The following is a 20,632-nucleotide window of genomic DNA, read 5'->3' as shown; positions in this document are numbered from 1 at the left end:
AAAACTTGATTTCTCGCTGTAAGTCGTTCTGAACTAGGCGCGATGGCTAAAACAAGCGGAACCTTTGTTTTAATTCCAAGCTGTCCCTTGAGCTAGGTATTTCGTCGTTATTCCTCGGTATTATAGGAAGGAAAACTCTTACGTGGCTAATAATTATTATTTCACCGTCCAAACTCTCAGAATCTAAGTACATTTCCGAAAATTTGTTTCTAATAAATTTAGCTAATATTTTTTATAAGCCTTTTGAGATTAATAGCTTTACGCGTGTAATTTACAAGTGTAATTATTAGCGTACTCTTTTGTGAAACAAGACTGTATTTACTCGTGTTAATATTAGCAAATATTTATTAGTTAGTGACTATTAACAAATAATTTACAAGAGTAGCTTCGAGAGACGCAAACTTGTAAACTTGTAAAAAATATTAGCTCATGGACTAATATTATTAGTCTAATAACGTACGAGAAATAGGCCCCCGCTCGCGGTTGTCGCTCTGCGCCTTCGGCTTGGCGATCTTCGACTCTATAGTGTAGCCAATAAGGTTGCAATTAACTTACCGGCGATGGCTCGATCCCGATCTGCTGCAGTCTAACGGAACCATTGTCCGGACTCTTCTGCAGCTCGCGGTCCTCGCTCTGCGCCTTCGGCTTGGCGATCTTCGACACTAAGCGGTAACGAATAAGGTTTATTATTAAATGTTTCTTGTCGTCAATACTGTCAATCTCTTTTTAACCCGCAACAGAAAAAGAGAGATACATTTTACGCGTTAACTGTTTGAGGCATCGTAACTCCCATCAGATGAACCGATTTGAAACTTTTTTTAAATCAACGGTGCGGTCTATCGAAGAGATTCTTAGATACGTTTCCCAATGATAAGAGCTCACTAGATGGCGTTGTTTTAATTTTGTAAGTCCCGATGTCCTTTTAAAAGGACAAAAACGAATCGAATTTTGAACTACATATAATGGAAAAACCCAAATTCACAACTGCAAAAATTACTATGAGACTTAGGAGGATAAAGTAGTTTAAGCTTGGAAAATGAGTTTAGCTTAGGGTGGTATTCCACTTGTCCAATGTGTATTTGCGTCTCACATTTTGCTTAGCGAGAGAGTGAGAGGCAATGCACATTGTACCAAGAATTTGGACAGGTGGAATACAATTGATTACTACATATATGGGTATAAGTAGTGAGCAATATCATAGAGAAAAAAATACATAGAGTGCTCACTCCATACATCAGTTTTAGTAACAAAAAGACTAGTAACAAGTAGACACTGAAATTAATAGTCTGAACTGATGTATGGAGTGAGCACTCTTATCTTTATTTCTCTATGGCAATATGTACCGGGCTTGGAGAGGGTTCGCTTGGGCTCGGGCGCGGCCGTGAGCGAGGCGCGCCGCTCGAACTGCTCCTTGAAGCTCCCCACATTGCCGCCTACATAACAAATAGTTAAGTAATGTTTATAGGTTAAGTAACTTCTTTTTTAGGGTTCCGTACCCAAAGGGTAAAAAACGGGACCCTATTACTAAGACTTCGCTGTCCGTCCGTCCGTCCCTCCGTCCGTCCGTCCGTCCGTCCGTCCGTCCGTCCGTCCGTCCGTCCGTCCGTCCGTCCGTCCGTCCGTCCGTCCGTCCGTCCATCCGTCCGTCCGTCCGTCCGTCCGTCTGTCACCAGGCTGTATCTCACGAACCGTGATAGCTAGACAGTTGAAATTTTCACAGATGATGTATTTCTGCTGTATTTCTGATGTATTTCTGTTGAAATGAAATTTCATTTCATTTCATTTCATTTCATTTCATTTCATTTCATTTCCTCTATAACAACAAATACTAAAAACAGAATAAAATAAAGATTTAAGTGGGGCTCCCATACAACAAACGTGATTTTTGACCGAAGTTAAGCAACGTCGGGCGGGGTCAGTACTTGGATGGGTGACCGTTTTTTTGCTTGTTTTGCTCTATTTTTTATTGATGGTGCGGAACCCTCCGTGCACGAGTCCGACTCGCACTTGGCCGGTTTTTTTTATATTGTGTGACCTGTATTCGCTGTTGTGTTGTGACAATAAATACTTCTTCTTCTTCTTAAAAGTACATTATTCTTGAACACGCCAAAAGCTAAGTGTTCATTTTAAACTGACGAGGTTGTAAGTGAAAGTATACTTTTTATGTTTTAGTAGGAAGTTAAATTTTAGCATTCTAAAACTGGTAAGTCGCTATTGCTACAAACTAAAACTTATAAACAGAAATAATAATATTTTCATCTATGACTACTTACTTACTAAAGTAACTCAATTTTGTTCATAGAGAAATTAAAATCTATCAAAACAGACGCAACTTGTTTGTCTTATAAAAATCGATCTGAACATTCGTTCTCCGTTCGAAACTATAAGTTTTTATTATCGTCCACCGGGTCACAGAGCAGGATAAAGATGTGACTCGGGAGACAATAAAGATAATTTTGCAGTCATATCGGAATTCATCCACGAAACACGGCAATGTACAAAAGAAGAAAGATAACAGTTTAAATAAATGAAAAAAATATTCGTCGATCCTATGTATTCTCGGGCCTCAAACTGACCAAAATCGGTTCCGCGGTTTAAGCGGGAAGAGGAACGGGCCGAGGAACTATCGCATTTGTAATATTAGGAGGAATCGTGAAGTAGTAAATCACCTGGTATAGAGAATTTCTTAGGTTTGGGCTGCTGGGGCGCCTGCGGCAGCGGCAGCGGCTGCGGCTGCGCGATGGCCAGCCCCGTGAGCTGCGCGGCCGCAGCCGACACGTCCTCCCTCGGTGACACAGGGGACGCGGGCGACGCGGGGGACTCGTCCTCGTGCGAGCAGCACTTGTGCCTCGCGGGGCCCGGTTTGGTGGAGGGTTTCGGTTCTTCCTTGGGCGGCTTGATGATCTCCCGCGTGGCGTCCTTGGCTAGTTCCACGGGGGCGGGCGCGGGCGCGGGGGCGGGGGATATCGTCATGGTGGCGGAGGATTTTAAGGTGGGTTGGACCGCCTGTAAATAAATTTCAAAAATGTAGGTAGGTAAACTCGCCGTCATTAGAACTTGCGAACTATGTAAACAAACCGCCATATTGAAATTGTCTCTGAATGATGAATTTACTAGTGATGGGCAAGACTCTTCCTTACTACTTTACTAATGTCAAACCATATCGAGTACTTAGTTACTTATTTTTAATTTGTTTAATCACGATCAGAAGACAAATTGGTACTTAAGAATGATGTTTTGATATATTTTACAACCGCGGCGGTAGGTACACAGCGGGAGTTGGGTAGTGTGTAACGGGTTTATATCACAAACTTTAGTCACAACACTACCCATCATAGACAATTGTAGAATTTAAGAGAAACAAAAACGCCATTCCATCAGGTCCTAATAACCTAACTTATGAAACCATTTTAAACTTTTAATTAAATATCCAAGATACAGTTATATATTTATGTATTTTACGGAACGGACCGTTTCAATAGTATATATGTGTATAGTTTGAATTGTGTTTGATGGGGTAGTGTGAAAATTCAAGGAGAAACAGTGACAAAACAAAGTTACATTGTTTACATAGTTCGCATATTCTAATGACGGCAACTTTACATGTTTATATTTTGGCTAACGAACAAAATGTACTGACCTCCGGCGTGCCGGGCTCCGCCGCCGGCTCGGGCGCGGCGCCCGCGAGGCTCGCCGAACTGAAACACCACAACGATCAATCACATCTAATATTAAATAAACGGGATGTTCATTTTGACGCCTGAAATTTAAGCACTTGCCGTTTTAGGATATCTAGATCCTAAAACCGCCATATACCATTTTTTTAAGTCCGAGGCCAAAAGTTTTAAGTCACAATGCATTGTTTATCCGCATTTTCGTTTTCTCAGAAACGCGTAACTTTTCAGGATTGCCATCTAACAAACCGAAAATCCTGAAAAGTTAACGGTTTTAGAATTATGACTATGATATTCGAATGACTATGATATGATATTAGAATTTAATATTCTGACAATCATTACATTATGAATTTCAATAATATATGTCAAACAAAGGGATCCGAGTTATAAAATACCTATAATTGTTTATAAAATGCCGCGGATGGTAGTAGGTACAGTATAATCATAGTACAGTCACCAGCATAAATAAATGACTATGGGCAGCCGTACAAAAATATCTGATGCTCCATTGGAGGCATAAGTATATGACGACACTACCTCGGTAAAAATATGTGATGCTTTGTGGCCGGCAAAAACATCGTTACTCTGTATCCGCATAAATATCGGATCGGATCGCTTAAAAATATTTGATCACTCATAAAAATCAAAATTATGTGATTACTCTCATCTGGCATAAATATCTCTCCAATGTGAATGCAAATACATTGGATGGCAGACGGACCGCCTATCATATACTTATGCCTCCAATGGAGCATCAGATATTTTTGCACGGCTGCCCACAGTCATATACAGTGTGTAAGTCAAATACGGGCAATAAATTAAACCAGATATAGAATTTACCCGTCTTGTCATTAATTAAGATGTTTTTTTAAGTTACACTTAATTATGACCCCGTGATTAATTTTTTCCACATGTACCGAGCAGCAATGTACTGTAAACATTAAGAAACAGAAGATGATAATGACATTACGAGATACGAGCTTTTCATAGTAACTGCCAACAAGCGTTGACAGTTACTTTAAAAAGCTCGTATCCCGTAACGTGTGTGGTGTATTACATTGCGGGCCGAATTATTTTGTATGGTTAAAATTTTCAATGCATTTCTAAGTAAAACCTATCTCAATATACTTTTTAGGTCGTATGCTAACCACCGTTTAAATATTCGCCCGTATTGGATTTACACACTGTATTTTTGCCGGTGACAGTACCTGTGAACCCGCTCCTTTTTCCTGCCGACGGCGGCGGCGGAGGCGGCCAGCTCGAGCTTGCGCTTGTCGGCCACGAGCGTGCGCGTCGGCGACGGCTTGATCGCGTCCTCGCCGCCCTCTGCAAACATCACGCACTCATTTTTAGGGTTCCGTAGCCAAATGGCAAAAAACGGAACCCTTATAGATTCGTCATGTCTGTCTGTCTGTCTGTCTGTCTGTCCGTCTGTCTGTCCGTCCGTATGTCACAGCCACTTTTCTCCGAAACTATAAGAACTATACTGTTGAAACTTGGTAAGTAGATGTATTCTGTGAACCGCATTAAGATTTTCACACAAAAATAGAAAAAAAAACAATACATTTTTGGGGTTCCCCATACTTCGAACTGAAACTCAACATTTTTTTTTCATCAAACCCATACGTGTGGGGTATCTATGGATAGGTCTTCAAAAATGATATTGAGGTTTCTAATATCATTTTTTTCTAAACTGAATAGTTTGCGCGAGAGACACTTCCAAAGTGGTAAAATGTGTGTCCCCCCCCCCCCCTGTAACTTCTAAAGTAAGAGAATGATAAAACTAAAAAAAAATATATGATGTACATTACCATGTAAACTTCCACCGAAAATTGGTTTGAACGAGATCTAGCAAGTAGTTTTTTTTTAATACGTCATAAATCGCCTAAATACGGAACCCTTCATGGGCGAGTCCGACTCGCACTTGGCCGCTTTTTATACACTTTTGTGCACCAAAAGTATTAGGTAGCATACAATTTTACTTGTGACCCAGGAGACAGATATCCTGTTTTTTAGGATTCCGTACCCAAAGGGTAAAAACGGGACCCTATTACTAAGACTTCGCTGTCCGTCCGTCTGTCACCAGGCTGTATCTCACGAACCGTGATAGCTAGACAGTTGAAATTTTCACAGATGATGTATTTCTGTTGCCGCTATAACAACAAATACTAAAAACAGAATAAAATAAAGATTTAAGTGGGTCTCCCATACGACCAACGTGATTTTTGACCGAAGTTAAGCAACGTCGGGCGGGGTCAGTACTTGGATGGGTGACCGTTTTTTTGCTTGTTTTTAGGGTTCCGTAGCCAAATGGCAAAAAACGGAACCCTTATAGATTCGTCATGTCTGTCTGTCTGTCCGTCTGTCCGTCTGTCCGTCCGTATGTCACAGCCACTTTTCTCCGAAACTATAAGAACTATACTGTTGAAACTTGGTAAGTAGATGTATTCTGTGAACCGCATTAAGATTTTCACACCAAAATAGAAAAAAAACAATAAATTTTTGGGGTTCCCCATACTTCGAACTGAAACTCAAAAAATTTTTTTTCATCAAACCCATACGTGTGGGGTATCTATGGATAGGTCTTCAAAAATGATATTGAGGTTTCTAATATCATTTTTTTCTAAACTGAATAGTTTGCGCGAGAGACACTTCCAAAGTGGTAAAATGTGTGTCCCCCCCCCTGTAACTTCTAAAATAAGAGAATGATAAAACTAAAAAAAATATATGATGTACATTACCATGTAAACTTCCACCGAAAATTGGTTTGAACGAGATCTAGTAAGTAGTTTTTTTTTTATACGTCATAAATCGCCTAAATACGGAACCCTTCATGGGCGAGTTCGACTCGCACTTGGCCGCTTTTTTGTTGATGGTGCGGAACCCTCCGTGCGCGAGTCCGACTCGCACTTGGCCGGTTTTTTTGTCATTCGTTATAGTAAATCTGGGGTTCGATTTTGTTGAGTGTAAATCTCTTCTAACAAATCGAGGTGAAACCTCTATGAACTCAATTTTATGCCGTATTGAAAGTAAATGAAGTATGTTAGAGTTGTTACCGGCCATGAGGTCAAGAATTCTCTTCTCGGCGGAACTGCTGGGCTCCACCATGGCCATCGAGGCGGAGGTTGTCAGCTCTGCGCCGCTCTCTGACGCTGTCAGCTCGCCCTGTAAACGTAACAATACATAATTTATGTGGCAAGAGCATATGCTCTAGCAAATGACGCGACATCGCGTCAGCAAAAGAAAATCAAAATCAATTCTAAATGCGAAACTTCAAGGTCGTTTTTGGGTGTTAAATGAAGACCCCATGGAGTTGTAGGGATACATTTGCTTAGCACATTTTTTGTATCTGGGTGAATCAACTTTTTCTCCTCACTCGTTTTCATGGTTACAATCTCCTGGGTCACTCTTAACCCTGGTTTTATAGTATTTATAATAACTAAATATACATTTTATGGCAGTTATAAGCTATTTCCACAATGAGTCGTCTACTTAGCATATTAGTAGAACGTAGTATGTATAACATTTCTTCTAACAAACTTTACTACTATTGTCGCCTGGCTGACGGGATAGGATAACAAATAAAGTTGATCCACCAATATATGTCCCCGTAAATAAAATTTCCCTATTACATAGTAGGTATTTTCTGTCACTATCACCTGCAATTATACATTACACTACTAAGGCCGCAAAAATATTTGACACGATTTTATTTGTATAGGCCTTCCAAGAGTAAGATATTATTGCAAGTGACTGTATTATCCTCCTAAGGCCCAAAGTCCTACCTGTAGTACCTACTCAGTCCGACGTAATTTAAACCATGTTCAATTGGAACAGAGTCGCTTTTGCTGTTTCGTTCAATTTTCAAACAACGGAAAATTAACTCAATTTCCTACAATTTAGGTTCAAATTTCAGTGGCAAATTTTGGATGTTACGTTTGTATAGCTGGGCCTTAGGAGGCTATAATAATAATAATAAATAAATTCATTTATTACAGGACCATCAGGGATCATTTTTGTTAGTACTTACGACTATGCCTCATAAAATATTGTTAGTATTATGCTCTATAAACTATACAATGTCATTTTGTAGCAAAATATAAATAAATTAATTGAAATTAAAAAGAAATGAAATTAATGAAATTTAAATACTCGTACCTCGTTGGGCACCACGACGGAGTTGGTCGGCGGCGGCGCCAGCGACAGCAGCAGGTCCAGCCGCACCGGCGTCTCGGCCGCCAGCATCTCCGCCATCTCCAGGCAGCCCCGAGAGCAGCCCGTGTTCACCCACCTGTACACGTGTACCGTATACTCTGTGAGCTGTAGACCTCGCGAGCATAGCTTATTGGGTCCGTGCACGATGACAGCGCCACACAGCGGTTTGATCAATCAACAATACAAAGATTTTAATTTATTTAAAAAAAAATACCAAGTTTAAGTGAAAAAAAAAAATACAAAAAGTTATGTCTTACTGGGGATCGAACCCAGACTTTCTGTGTGCAAACAAAAAAAGCGATTGTTTACAAAATGGGCCATGATAGTTCTCAGCTAAGCTGACGAAATTCGGCTACTCATTCTCGAGTACAAACTAAATATCTAAATACCGCCTAAACCAGCAATACAATTTTTCTGCATTTTTTGTTATTCACTGTGTAAATATGTCTCAAAAAGAAAATACTCTTATGATTTCGATACGACTATTTGTTTAAGCGCGAGGTATCACAACTCCTCCATTTTTGAAAATTTCCAAAAACGGTATCGACAAAATTTTTTTATTTACTCATAGAATCTGGTTACAAAATTTCACGAGAATCGGTTGAGAATTGTGACCTGTAGAGGAGAACATCCGGACATACAAAAGCAAAATGCCCGAGTCAAAACGTAGACCTTCGCTACGCTTCGGTCAATAAATAAATTCACTTCAATAACGACTCATGTCAATTATGTAAGCGTTTATGGAGTAGGTTTTCAAGAGACATCACGGTTTTTATTTCTGTCCTTTAGACAATGATGTTTATATTTCTATCCTCACTCTACAAATGAATTATGTAAGTAAGTAAGTATTTATTTGCAAAGAATAAGTAGGTACAATAGTGTCTTATTGCTATTTGTATTATTGTTATAATTCAACTTTTTAACCGATATAAAGCCTTAGAAATCATAATTATTAATTGTTTTTCTCTCACGTACTCACATAAATTACATACTCAATTATGGTGAAATACTTACGAGTGATCACAAATATACACAATGTCCGCGCGCTTGAGAGGGTCCACCGTCAGCATGTCTCGGATGAGCGGCGACGCGGCTGTAAATGTAAAGTGTTAACACTTGCCCCACAAATGTTTCTTATTATCAAACGGTATCACATCGACGTAACATTCAAATAAACAAGGCCTGTGGGTACAAGACTACGATAGAACCATAATGTACACAAATATTTTTTTCTCTTGTTTTTCTGCCATGTGACCCAGGCGACAAGAGTAAAAAATATATCTATAATACGGAGTCCCTTTGTGTCACATAAAGTTTTAGGTCATAATGTATTGTTTGTCTTATCATTAATAGTCCTAAAACTGAAACCGTTAACTTTTCAGGATTTTCGTAAGGTTTTCTTCTCGGGGCAGAGGTGTAGGGTTGGAGCCGGTCTACCTAGCTTTATTTGACGTTCATAAGCGCATTGTAATTATGCCTACTTGAATAAAATATCTTTTATCCTGTAGATAAGTTAGGTTAGGCTTGATTTATCATCCTGAAAATTTACGCGTCTCTGAACCAAATAAATTATGACTAACGAAAATGCGGACAATTTTTTTTTTAATTAAAAATGGGCTTACTCATGGCCACAGACTAGCCGGGGCGAAGACGTGGCCTACGATGGAGCAAGTCTGCCCAGAATAGGGTTGCCAGATGGTCAGGATTCGGCGGGATTCTCCCGATTTTTAGCACGTGTTCCCGATTCCCGACAAAGTGAAAATTGTCCCGAAAAACAGCATCATGTTATAAAACAATAATTTCAAGTTCTAAACTGTTGTCGAGCGAATCAGCAACACGCGTCGAGCCCGTCAGCGTGCGTTGCGAGATTGGGCAGAGCAGCTGACGTAGTGCCAATAATGTAAAATATCGTTGTTTTTAATACAATTAATTTAATTTGAATGGTTCATTTTCCCGACTTAAGGCCCAAAATCCCGAAATTTTGATATTTTTTCCCGATAATAGCGCCTTTCGATCTGGCAACCCTAGCCCAGAAGGTGCCTGTTCACCCTTGATTTGAAGGTTGCCGGGTTATATGACGTTATGACTTAAAACTTTTTGGGAAACAATAGACTCCTATAATACACAATGAGGCGTAATGTAGAATAATTGAAACCTGAAACTAGACTTACTGGAGGGAGTCTTGGGTTCGTAGTAATCCCCGTTGCTGATCTGGCGCACTAGCCGCTTGAAGTTGGAGCCGTCGAACGGCATGGCGCCGTACACCAGCGTGTACAACAACACGCCCAGCGACCAGCAGTCCACCTGCCCACATCCATCACGGTTCTACATCTTTATACATATGCCTTTTTAGGGTTCCGTACCCAAAGGGTAAAAACGGGACCCTATTACTAAGACTCCGCTGTCCGTCCGTCCGTCCGTCACCAGGCTGTATCTCACGAACCGTGATAGCTAGACAGTTGAAATTTTCACAGATGATGTATTTCTGTTGCCGCTATAACAACAAATACTAAAAACAGAATAAAATAAAGATTTAAGTGGGGCTCCCATACAACAAACGTGATTTTTGACCGAAGTTAAGCAACGTCGGGTGGGGTCAGTACTTGGATGGGTGACAGTTTTTTTGCTTGTTTTGCTTTATTTTTTGTTGATGGTGCGGAACCCTCAGTGCGCGAGTCCGACTCGCACTTGGCCAGTTTTTTTCTTAACACATTCTTTGCCACCCAGCCAAAAAAAACATCCGCGCCAGGCCACAAAAATTTCGTCATGTAAAACTGTAGTACCGCGATCCCGACTATCGGGTCGTCCGGCCTGGAAACGAAATCATAAAATACCCGATAGTCGGGTTTTCGGCACTGAATGTGTTAAGGTCAAGGGGAGGCTCTTATAAGGTATATGTAATATGGGCCTTGTTGCCTGAATTAAAATTTTAAATAAATAAATAAGATCTGTACTAAACTATGGTTGCAATAAATAAATGACTAAATGACTAAATGAAATATAACATTTTTTGCCTGAAAGACAGTCATAGGCCAAGAACTCTCGTATTACTGAATCGCGATTAGAAAGGGATTGAGATAGCTGTCAATCCATATTGATTTTGACGTAAGTGTATGGAAATCTGTTATTTCTAATCCCTTTCTGATCGCGGCATGATAATACTTGTATACGTATGTCACTCCAGACACAGTCAGAGAGAAATAGCTTTGCTCCTTCTGCTCTACCGACCGTTAAAAGTGACGAAAAAGCGTGTAGACGGTTTTTCCCTACAGATGGTTCCCCACATTTAACTTACTTTAATTTCATTTTTACAGCGTCAAACACAGTGTTGGCCGAAAGTTAATGCGAATTGAAAATATTGGCCATTAACCATTATAAATTGAACCTTAAACCGTATCGGACGATTATAGTTTACGATTCAATTTATAATGGTTAATGGCCAGCATTTTCAATTTGCATTAACTTTCGGCCAACACTGGTCAAACAGGTCATTCTCAGAAAATTTATACTATGACATTCACCCGTATTTGCGTTGATTATTACCTCAGGGCCGATGTAAGGCGTCCCTTTAACAATCTCCGGCGACGCGTACAGAGGCGACCCGCAGAACGTCGCCAGCAGCGACGTCTCTTTGAACACGTTGGACAGACCGAAGTCGGCTATCTGTCAACAAGAAATAACACACACGATTAATACATTATGGGTATCACATTCCTACGTACCTATATTATGAATGCGAAAGTAACTCTGTCTGTCAGTTACCTCTTCACAACCTAAAAAATTCTGATGAAGATTTGATAAGGCCCGGAGGACATAAAGTAGTTCTTTCAATCATCATCATTCCACGCAGACAAAGTCGCGGGCAAAAACTAGTAACTACTAACTAATATGGATAAAACAAATCCACATTTATCTGTTCCGTGACCCAAGAGACAACATTAACACATTCAGTGCCGAAACCCCGACTATCGGGTATTTTACGATTTCATTCCCAGGCCGGACGACCCGATAGTCGGGATCGTGGTACTACAGCTTTATATGACGAAATGTTTGTGGCCTGGCGCGGATGTCTTGTTTGGCTGGGTGGCAATGAATGTGTTAAAAGTAGTGAATTAATATAGAATCAGAATCAGAATCAGAATGCATTTATTCGTTATAACATAGGTACATTGTATAGGTCTTATAGTTAAAGCATAATTGCGAACGCTATGTTTTGCCGCTAGGCGTACGAATATAGATAAAATGAATCCACATTTATTCGTTCCGTGACCCTTGGTAGCACCAAACTGTTTGTCATCGTTAAAGAGTTCGCTAAATTTTATCGTATGGAAAGTTTCATAGTAAACCGCCGCGGCGCGCCGGGTGACGTTGATCAGTCTGTCAAGTGCGGATGGTGCAACTGGCACTAAGGCCCACTTGCACCATCCCACTAACCCGGGGTTAAGAGGGTAAACCGTGTCAAATGGTACTGGTAACCATGGTAACTCCAGGTTTAACCGGTGAACGCCGGGTTAGTGGAACGGTGCAAGTGGCTCTAAGTGGTGAGCGACACTAACCTTGGCGCTGCCCGTGTCGTCCAGCAGCACGTTCTCCAGCTTCAGGTCTCTATGGCATATCTTGTGTATATGGCAATAATAAACCGCCGTCGCGATCTGACGGAATAATCTTCTCGCTTCGTCTTCTTGTAATACTTTCTTTTGGCTGAGGTAGTCGTACAGTTCACCGCCAGAGCAGTACTCCATCACGAGGATCATCTTTTCACTATTTTCAAATACTGCAAGCAAATACATAACAAATTACATTACATTATCAAAATAAGAAACGATAAATGTATTATTATTATTATTATATAATTATAGGCGAGCAGCTATTGAGCTGATGAGCCTATGTCACACAGTGTCCAGTGTTATATAGTTATCAATGGCAAACCCTACTTTACTGTCATCGTTAGACTTAGAACATTTTACAAATAAAATTAAACATCCACTTTTCAATAGACTAATTGTCTAGGATACTAACAACCTAACTAACCCAACTGAAATTTAATTAACAGGTCATACTAAAACATTCGTTATTCGTGTATTGACACACATTATCGTCCATCGACGTTATGTTTAACCTTTTTCTACTTGTTTCACCAACGTTGCTGGTCCAATAAGCAAACATTGACGTAGAGTCTGTGCGGAAAGAGAAGAGTCGTAGAATGTATTTAATCCCATACATTTCACGCATTCTTTCCGCACAAACTCTATACCTACCGTCGTTACGTGCCTACCGCCTAGAAATGAACAGAAAATTGTCACTTGTTAAGTTGATGAAATAGAAACCAGGTGTAGCTACCCATAAGTGCATCTAGTCATATAATCTGTGGTCAGTTACCTTCATCATCATCATCATATCAGCCTTTTATCGCCCACTGCTGAGCATCCAGAAGTGACACGCAATCTTCCGAATATCGTTCACCCAACGACCCAACGGACGCCATACCTTCATAAATATGTACAATGTTGGGATGGCGCACGGAGGACATGATCTGCACCTCCCGCCGGATGCGCACCAAGTCCGCCTCCGACTCGATCTTGCACTTCTTTATGGTCTTGATGGCGACCTCCTGCCCCGTTTTCTTGTTGATGCCCAGCTGGACCTTGCCGTACGTGCCCTGCCCGAGCTTGCGGACTATGTCGAACCTGAAATGTACATTATTCTTGTGAGAAAACATTCTGAAACCAGTATTGGAATATTTCCTTGAAATCTTAAGGTTCCGTCACACATGCGCGTTTTCCGGGCGGGGCGTGAGCGGGGCGCGCCGCTTCTACATATAAAACGCTCACGCCCTGCTCACGCCCCGCCCGGAAAACGCGCCTGTGTGACGGAACCTTAACATCACGCTCAAGCGTTACCTATTGTTCATAAACTTTAGAAGTGCCTTTGTCTTACATAGCAGTATACCTATCTAATCAAATCCAATATCAGTTTTGTACACAAATACATACACACGCGAACACTTCTGAAGTTCTTAAATATAGCTTTTTAAGATGTTCGTATTCGGAATGTTATGAACAACTTTAAAATTAGAGCCACTCCTTAAAAAATTGTAAATATACAACACTAACCTGAGATTAGGAAATAGAAACTAAACTTGGTGATCATAAAAATAAATTAAGTAATTAAGTATTTGGACTTGAAATAAGAACACTGACTTGATAGGTATTAATGACTACAGAATAGTACATCACATACTTCATAGGAAAATGCGTTATTTGGCACGTTCATTCGGGTTCATGTTCTATCGAAGGTCTTAGGTCGGCGTCACGGCAATCTTCATATATTGTCCAAAGTGATTAATCGCTACCACTGGCAGCATTACGAGCTAGCTGCAGGAATAGTGGCACTTAACATAACTTTTCAGTGTTAATAAAGGCCATTTTACACTGGCTGTCTACACGTCACTAATAACGTTCTAGTTATCTACAAGAAGGTGATTCGATGTGATTTTTTTTATGATATAAGAGGCAAACGAGCAGATGAATCACCTTATGGTAAGCAATTACCGTCGCCCATGGCCCATGGGTGTCCGCGCCAGATGGGTTTTAAGTGCGTTGTCGGCCTTTAAAATGGGAGTATTATATTTTCTTGGAGGTCATAAAGGAAAGACGGTAGATTTGAGAGAAATAGTCAATGTGACAGAGCCTTAATGTTAAAGTGAAGTATCGCGTATGTACGTAGCGCGTGGGAGTTGATTGATAGGGGGAAAACGGCACTATTTGCGGGCCACCAGCTAATATCTATCTGACACCAAAGAGAATTAAATCACTACGTTTTATCTGACACTATGGAAACAGATAAAAGGGTAATAAATCACGGTTGAACTTTGATATGATGTGTCTTATACTCCCAGATTACGGCCAGATTTTCGCCTACAAAGTTCCACGCTAATAAATAATAATACCACACTAATAATAATAAGTGCCAAAGCAACTTCGGCTGTTTGTTACTTTTATTTACGTTTAATATTTACTATAAAGTTGATAAAGCCACATTTAATTTAGACGGATCGCATGCAAGTTCTTGAACAGTCTAAATGGGGCTTTATAGCTACGTATCGCGTGGCGTGACATCACACTGGCATTATTAGACATTTTTTTTATGCGTTGTGGCACTTGTGGCTAACTTAAAATCATTGAATGTAGGTACGATAATAAGTTTGACATTGTTTTTTCTGTGTTTTCGTAATACTATGTAATAAAGTAAATAACTATTTGGACTGGCCTGGGTCAAAGATGCTGTGTACAATAAGTGTCTTAGTTAAGCTGCGACCTCGAGATGTGCCGACAGACACATTCCCCAGTCTATTTTCAGCCTTGAACCCAAGCAAGTGCGAATAGCTACGGGGCTTCACATCGGATTTCATATATTTATATCACTTAGAGGGCTACTATGGTGTAAATAATTAAAGTCGTAAGACTCGTAGGAGGCCTAGTTTAGACAAAAAAAAGATTCTCTAAATTATATGTCAGGGACATACAAACTGCCGTTGAACCGGACGAAACGATTAACGGAAACCGATGACGAATATTAGAATGTCGGATATCGATGACGCACGGTGACGTAGGCAGTAATATCAACCTTTACGCCCACGGGCGTTCGAGCGTAGGACGGGCCACTCACTTTCAACATTATCTTGGTGGATGGTATTTCAACTATAGCATGGATTGTTAAAGAGCGTGCTACGTCAAGATAATACATAAAACATGTTCGCCTTTTCCCAATATATCGCATGACGGATGACAAGCTAGTTGATCCGTCGATCGGATCCTCTGTTCGTTATAGGGGCCACGCGCGTTAGAGTCTGAAACCTTGTGGTCTGAATGGATATCATGCACTCTCTTGACTGTTGGAAAGTAACTACCTATGCCACCTTGTGGCCGAAACTATAATTGATAACTTAACGTTCATACTTTTAAAACTTGCTGTCCGTACCCCGTACAGTTTACGCATACTGCAAAAAAAATCGCATTAGCTAGATCTGACGAGGGACGAGAACTACACCCTCAACCCAATCATTTTTAATTTCATTTAATTATTTAGCTTTCATCATCATGTGTCTATGGGCCTTTTATACGTGACAATAACTGTTTTGCATTTTTTTTATTTAAACAAATGATCTCTACTTTTCATTTCTTTCAAATTCAAGTCAAGTAACCGAGTTAGTGCTGGTGACTTTAGATATACCTAATATATGACATGACATGAAATAAACTTTGTTAAAATCTATAAAGTGGCTATATTTAACAAGCACTTGCGCAAGTAAATGCTGGGTGTTGCTACGTCAACTCAACCCACGTATAAATGTGAATGACCTAACGAAATCTAGACGATGTCGTTCGGTGCTCAACTCTCATGAAACATGTATCGAAACAATAAAATAGAATAGTATTATCATTTTTATGGCTTCGAGACCTATTGGCTGTGTGCGCGACAGCGGTGATGGCGCCTTCCTGGCGACTTTTGACTTTTCAGTACAGGCTGTTATATAAAATCAGCATAAAGGAGCTTTACCTCTGTTTGAGCCGCAGCCGGTGGTCGTGCAGACGGACGTCGCCCGTGTTCTCGATGCCGTCCATGATGTTGGACCGCTTGTTCTCTCCCACCACCATCGTGCCTGCAACGACGAACAACAACTCAATCATGGGGATAGGTATACAGCTAGGGCTTAGCCAAGTTGACAATCGTATATCGACAAACTCCAAACGAAAAGAAAAACCGGCCAAGTGCGAGTCAGACTCGCGCACGGAGGGTTCCGCACCATCAACAAAAAATAGAGCAAAACAAGCAAAAAACGGTCACCCATCCAAGTACTGACCCCGCCCGACGTTGCTTAACTTCGGTCAAAAATCACGTTTTTTGTATGGGAGCCCCACTTAAATCTTTATTTTATTCTGTTTTTAGTATTTGTTGTTACAGCGGCAACAGAAATACATCATCTGTGAAAATTTCAACTGTCTAGCTATCACGGTTCGTGAGATACAGCCTGGTGACAGACGAACGGACGGACGGACGGATGGACGGACGGACGGACGGACGGACAGCGGAGTCTTAGTAATAGGGTCCCGTTTTTACCCTTTGGGTACGGAACCCTAAAAATGTATCGGGATGACAGATGTTACGAAAAGTCACGTGATTATTTTCATACATTATTTAGGTTTTGATTGGCGTTTTCTATCAACTATTGCAATCTTTGCCAGGCCCCACTGTCAGTGCGCTTTATTTCGGAGAATGATCATCTTCCGTTCGGTATACATATACTTTCCTTCAAGTAGCCGCCAGGCGGCATCCATTATTTACAGAAATTAAGAAGATTGGCATTAAAAGATTTGAAAGTGTTTATGTTTCAACTTTAGTGACAAATTGATCTAATTTGATATTCGCAGTGTATCTCGCCCGCAGCCCCGCACCAATCATTTAAGTACGAGCGAGATGTAACGACTATTTTAATACGAGATCAAAAGTAAAGTGGCATTTTCTATTCAGTTTCATTTTCCCATTAATTAAATAAAGAATTTCACTGACTTTTCCAAGGTGTCGTTACGTGTATAAGTAGTTAATTGTTATTCATGTTCCAATGTTATGGCCGATTTGCGATCAGATTAGGGCCACCACGCAACGAACGCAACACGCGAAAACGTAAAGGAGTCGTTCGCGGTAAAGTCAAGTGAACAACAATAATCTGCCATTGTGTCAACTTTTAATTCAAATGCTGTAGTCCTCGTTTGATGTTCAATAATTTGACGTTTATTCTGACTGAACAGGCCGCGTAGCCAACGTGCCAATCGTTAACGCCTCGTAGCATATCGTAGTCATCTTCTCTCTATCAGTCTTCCATATTAGTGACAGTTGCGTTTCGTTCGCTACTAACTACTACGGAGTATAAACGATTGCACTTTGGCTACGTACTCTGAAACTTCGATGCCATTTCGCGACTTGTATTATAAAGGGTCGGTTTCACTAAAACGTCTGTCACCGTTAAAGCTGTGATGTTAAGCAAATCAATATTTCTATTTCTAGTTTACTGCTGTGACGTTGATCAGTTGACTAATTTGGGTTAGTGCAACTGGCCTCAAATTTCTCTAATCTATATGACGGCGCGTAAGAATCACAACCGGGTTGAGTGACTCCAGAATCGCCACCGAGGTAAAACGTGCACTACCGAAACACATGTCGGGAAAACACCCGACCCTCGTCATCGCAGGACTCTCACGGCTCGTTAGCAGTGTCATTGCATACCTCACGCTTATAACTTGGCATAGACACCACTTTTCCCAACATATTCATATCGCCTACTAATCGTTTCGAACAAACCAGTTCCCTAACTTCGGTTAGTTGTAAAGCTTTTCGAGATCTTTGTTAACCTGGATAGCTTGAAGCGATACGCGCTTCTCTCCCAGATGGGAGATGGGATGGGGGGATGAGATCATGAGACTCATGATTTATTCTCTGGCACTAGCTGAATGCTAATTAGTTTATAAAACCCAAAGGAGTAAGAATGTACGGAACGTATAGGCAGTTGTTACGTTTTGTGTTTGAGATGGAAGGGTGCGAGGCGCCACGGCGCGGAACGTCCGATTTGAGAAGCAAAGCATGTCGTGCAATACTGTCGTGAAATTATGGTAATCAGAGGGCCTACCGCGAACCACGTTCGACGTGTTGCCTCTCTGTCGCACTTGTGAATTCGTACGTAAGTGTGACAGGGAGGCAACACGTCGAACGTGGTTCGCGGTAGGCCCTCTGTGGTTCGAATTCATACATTAGTCGTACGGATAACGTATGCATATTGGTTCACTGGCAGACATGGAAGGAATACGAGGGGCGTTCAAAATATTCTCGGTATTGATATCTTACGACCTCTTCTAAAATTTCTTTCGTTACTGGCCGCTAAGGTTTATTCATTGACATTTAAAAAAAGTATAATTCGAACCGAGATAGTCTTTTGTTTTTCTGCAATTGCTGAACAAACATGAACATCCTGTGCGAATTGACAATGTTAACTAAATTAGAACATCGATGCGTGATAAAATTCTTGACAAAACAGGGTAAAAATCAAAAAACCATAAAAGAGGAAATGGATTGTGTTTACCGTGAGTCTGCTCCTTCTTTATCTACCATTCAAAAGTGGTCAAGCGAGTTTAAACGCGGAAGGGAGAGTATTGAAGATGACCCTAGACCTGGCCGGCCTGTAGTAGCTACTTCACAAGAAAATATTGATAAAGTGGAAAAACTTATATTGGAAGATGGTCGAGTGAAGGTAAAATCTATAGCACAAGTAACCAATCTCTCTATTGGTACCGTACATGATATTATACATGACCATCTTAATATGTCAAAAGTAAGTGCAAGATGGGTTCCGCGAATGCTGACTCGGCTTCAAAAAGACATGCGTGTAGCTTGTTGTTCCGATTTTATTGACCTGTGCGGTGAAAATCCTGATGAGGTGCTGCAAAGAATAGTTACTGGAGATGAAACCTGGGTTCATCATTATGACCCAGAGAGTAAACAAGAGTCCATGCAGTGGCACATTAAGGGTTCAGCTCATCCCAAGAAGTTGAAGGTCATCCCTTCAGCTGGCAAGGTCATGGCCACGATATTTTGGGATTGTGAAGGAGTATTACTAATCGATTATAAAGAAAAAGGTGTAAATATCACAGGACAGTACTACGCTAACATTCTACGTCAATTAAAGGATGTAATTAAAGAAAAGAGGCGAGGAAAGTTAACCAAAGGTATTCTGCTTCTGCATGACAACGCCCCCGTCCATACTGCTCATATTGCCAAGGCAGCTATTGTTGAACGTGGGTTTAAAACTGTTACTCACCCACCGTATAGTCCGGACTTAGCCCCCAGCGACTTCTTTTTGCTCCCCAATCTTAAAAAGGATCTGCGTGGAAATAAATTTTCTGACGATGAAGCATTGAAGGCGGCAGTGGAGGAGCATTTTTACACGAAAGATAAAAAATATTTTTACGAGGGATTAAAAAAAATAATTGATCGATCTTTTAAGTGTATGAACATAGGGGGGGAGTATATTGAAAAATAAAAATATCAAACTTTTCGTACTTGTTTGTTTTCATTCTCATACCGAGAATATTTTGAATACCCCTCGTACGTTCGATACACCCTAGTAATTGAAGCGACATACAAAAAACTGCTGCTTATACAGACCACTGCAGAAGCATTACAGTTGCAACGTTGACGCAAGCGACAATCTTCTTGATAAAATGAGTTGTGAAGGAATTATAAACTTCCGTTAAAGCGACACCTAGAGCGGTTCTCGTAAATAGGGTAAATCGTATATTACTGGCCTTCCAATAACTGGAGACCTTATACTAAAAAAAATTGTGTTTAATATTCACACAATCCTAGTAAATTTTCAGAACGAATGTTATTTGGTTTACTTGAATTGTGTAAATAAATAAATATAATTCTCATTTTAGTATAATGTGTCCTGTTATTGGAAGCCTGGACACACAAATCAGCTGCCACGCCGCCACTTTCATGTAAGTAAAGTATTTCATTTTGTATGAAACCGTCGCCTCGGCGCCAACGACAAAGGCTACCGAGTCCGTTCAATGTAAAGAAAATGGCTAGTTTGTATTTCAAACACGTGCTGCTTTCATCGCACCTATTGTATGAGCAGGGCAACATAACTTCAAGATTTTGCAATATTTAAGGTTTAAATTGATCAA

The 20,632-nt window shown here is 40.5% G+C and overlaps 1 protein-coding gene across 1 annotated transcript in view; it reads right to left on the bottom strand.

The window, feature by feature from the left end:
* LOC134650517 (mucin-12) overlaps nucleotides 1-20,632 on the bottom strand; it is a 67,005-nt gene that overhangs the window by 29,239 nt on the left and 17,134 nt on the right. The window contains exons 2-14 of the mRNA XM_063505474.1: nucleotides 16,452-16,554; nucleotides 13,380-13,579; nucleotides 12,449-12,666; nucleotides 11,436-11,555; nucleotides 10,064-10,196; nucleotides 8,907-8,985; nucleotides 7,836-7,968; nucleotides 6,734-6,842; nucleotides 4,886-5,003; nucleotides 3,641-3,698; nucleotides 2,670-3,006; nucleotides 1,344-1,433; nucleotides 556-662 (exon numbers count right to left, since the gene is read on the bottom strand). Coding sequence (XP_063361544.1) covers nucleotides 556-662; nucleotides 1,344-1,433; nucleotides 2,670-3,006; nucleotides 3,641-3,698; nucleotides 4,886-5,003; nucleotides 6,734-6,842; nucleotides 7,836-7,968; nucleotides 8,907-8,985; nucleotides 10,064-10,196; nucleotides 11,436-11,555; nucleotides 12,449-12,666; nucleotides 13,380-13,579; nucleotides 16,452-16,549 — 1,800 coding nt within the window. The 5' untranslated portion in view covers nucleotides 16,550-16,554. The remainder of the gene's footprint in view (nucleotides 1-555; nucleotides 663-1,343; nucleotides 1,434-2,669; nucleotides 3,007-3,640; nucleotides 3,699-4,885; nucleotides 5,004-6,733; nucleotides 6,843-7,835; nucleotides 7,969-8,906; nucleotides 8,986-10,063; nucleotides 10,197-11,435; nucleotides 11,556-12,448; nucleotides 12,667-13,379; nucleotides 13,580-16,451; nucleotides 16,555-20,632) is intronic.

The sequence above is a fragment of the Cydia amplana genome, chromosome 8, assembly GCF_948474715.1.
Source record: "Cydia amplana chromosome 8, ilCydAmpl1.1, whole genome shotgun sequence".
NCBI lineage: Eukaryota > Metazoa > Arthropoda > Insecta > Lepidoptera > Tortricidae > Cydia > Cydia amplana.
This window is presented reverse-complemented; position numbering and strand designations above follow the sequence as displayed.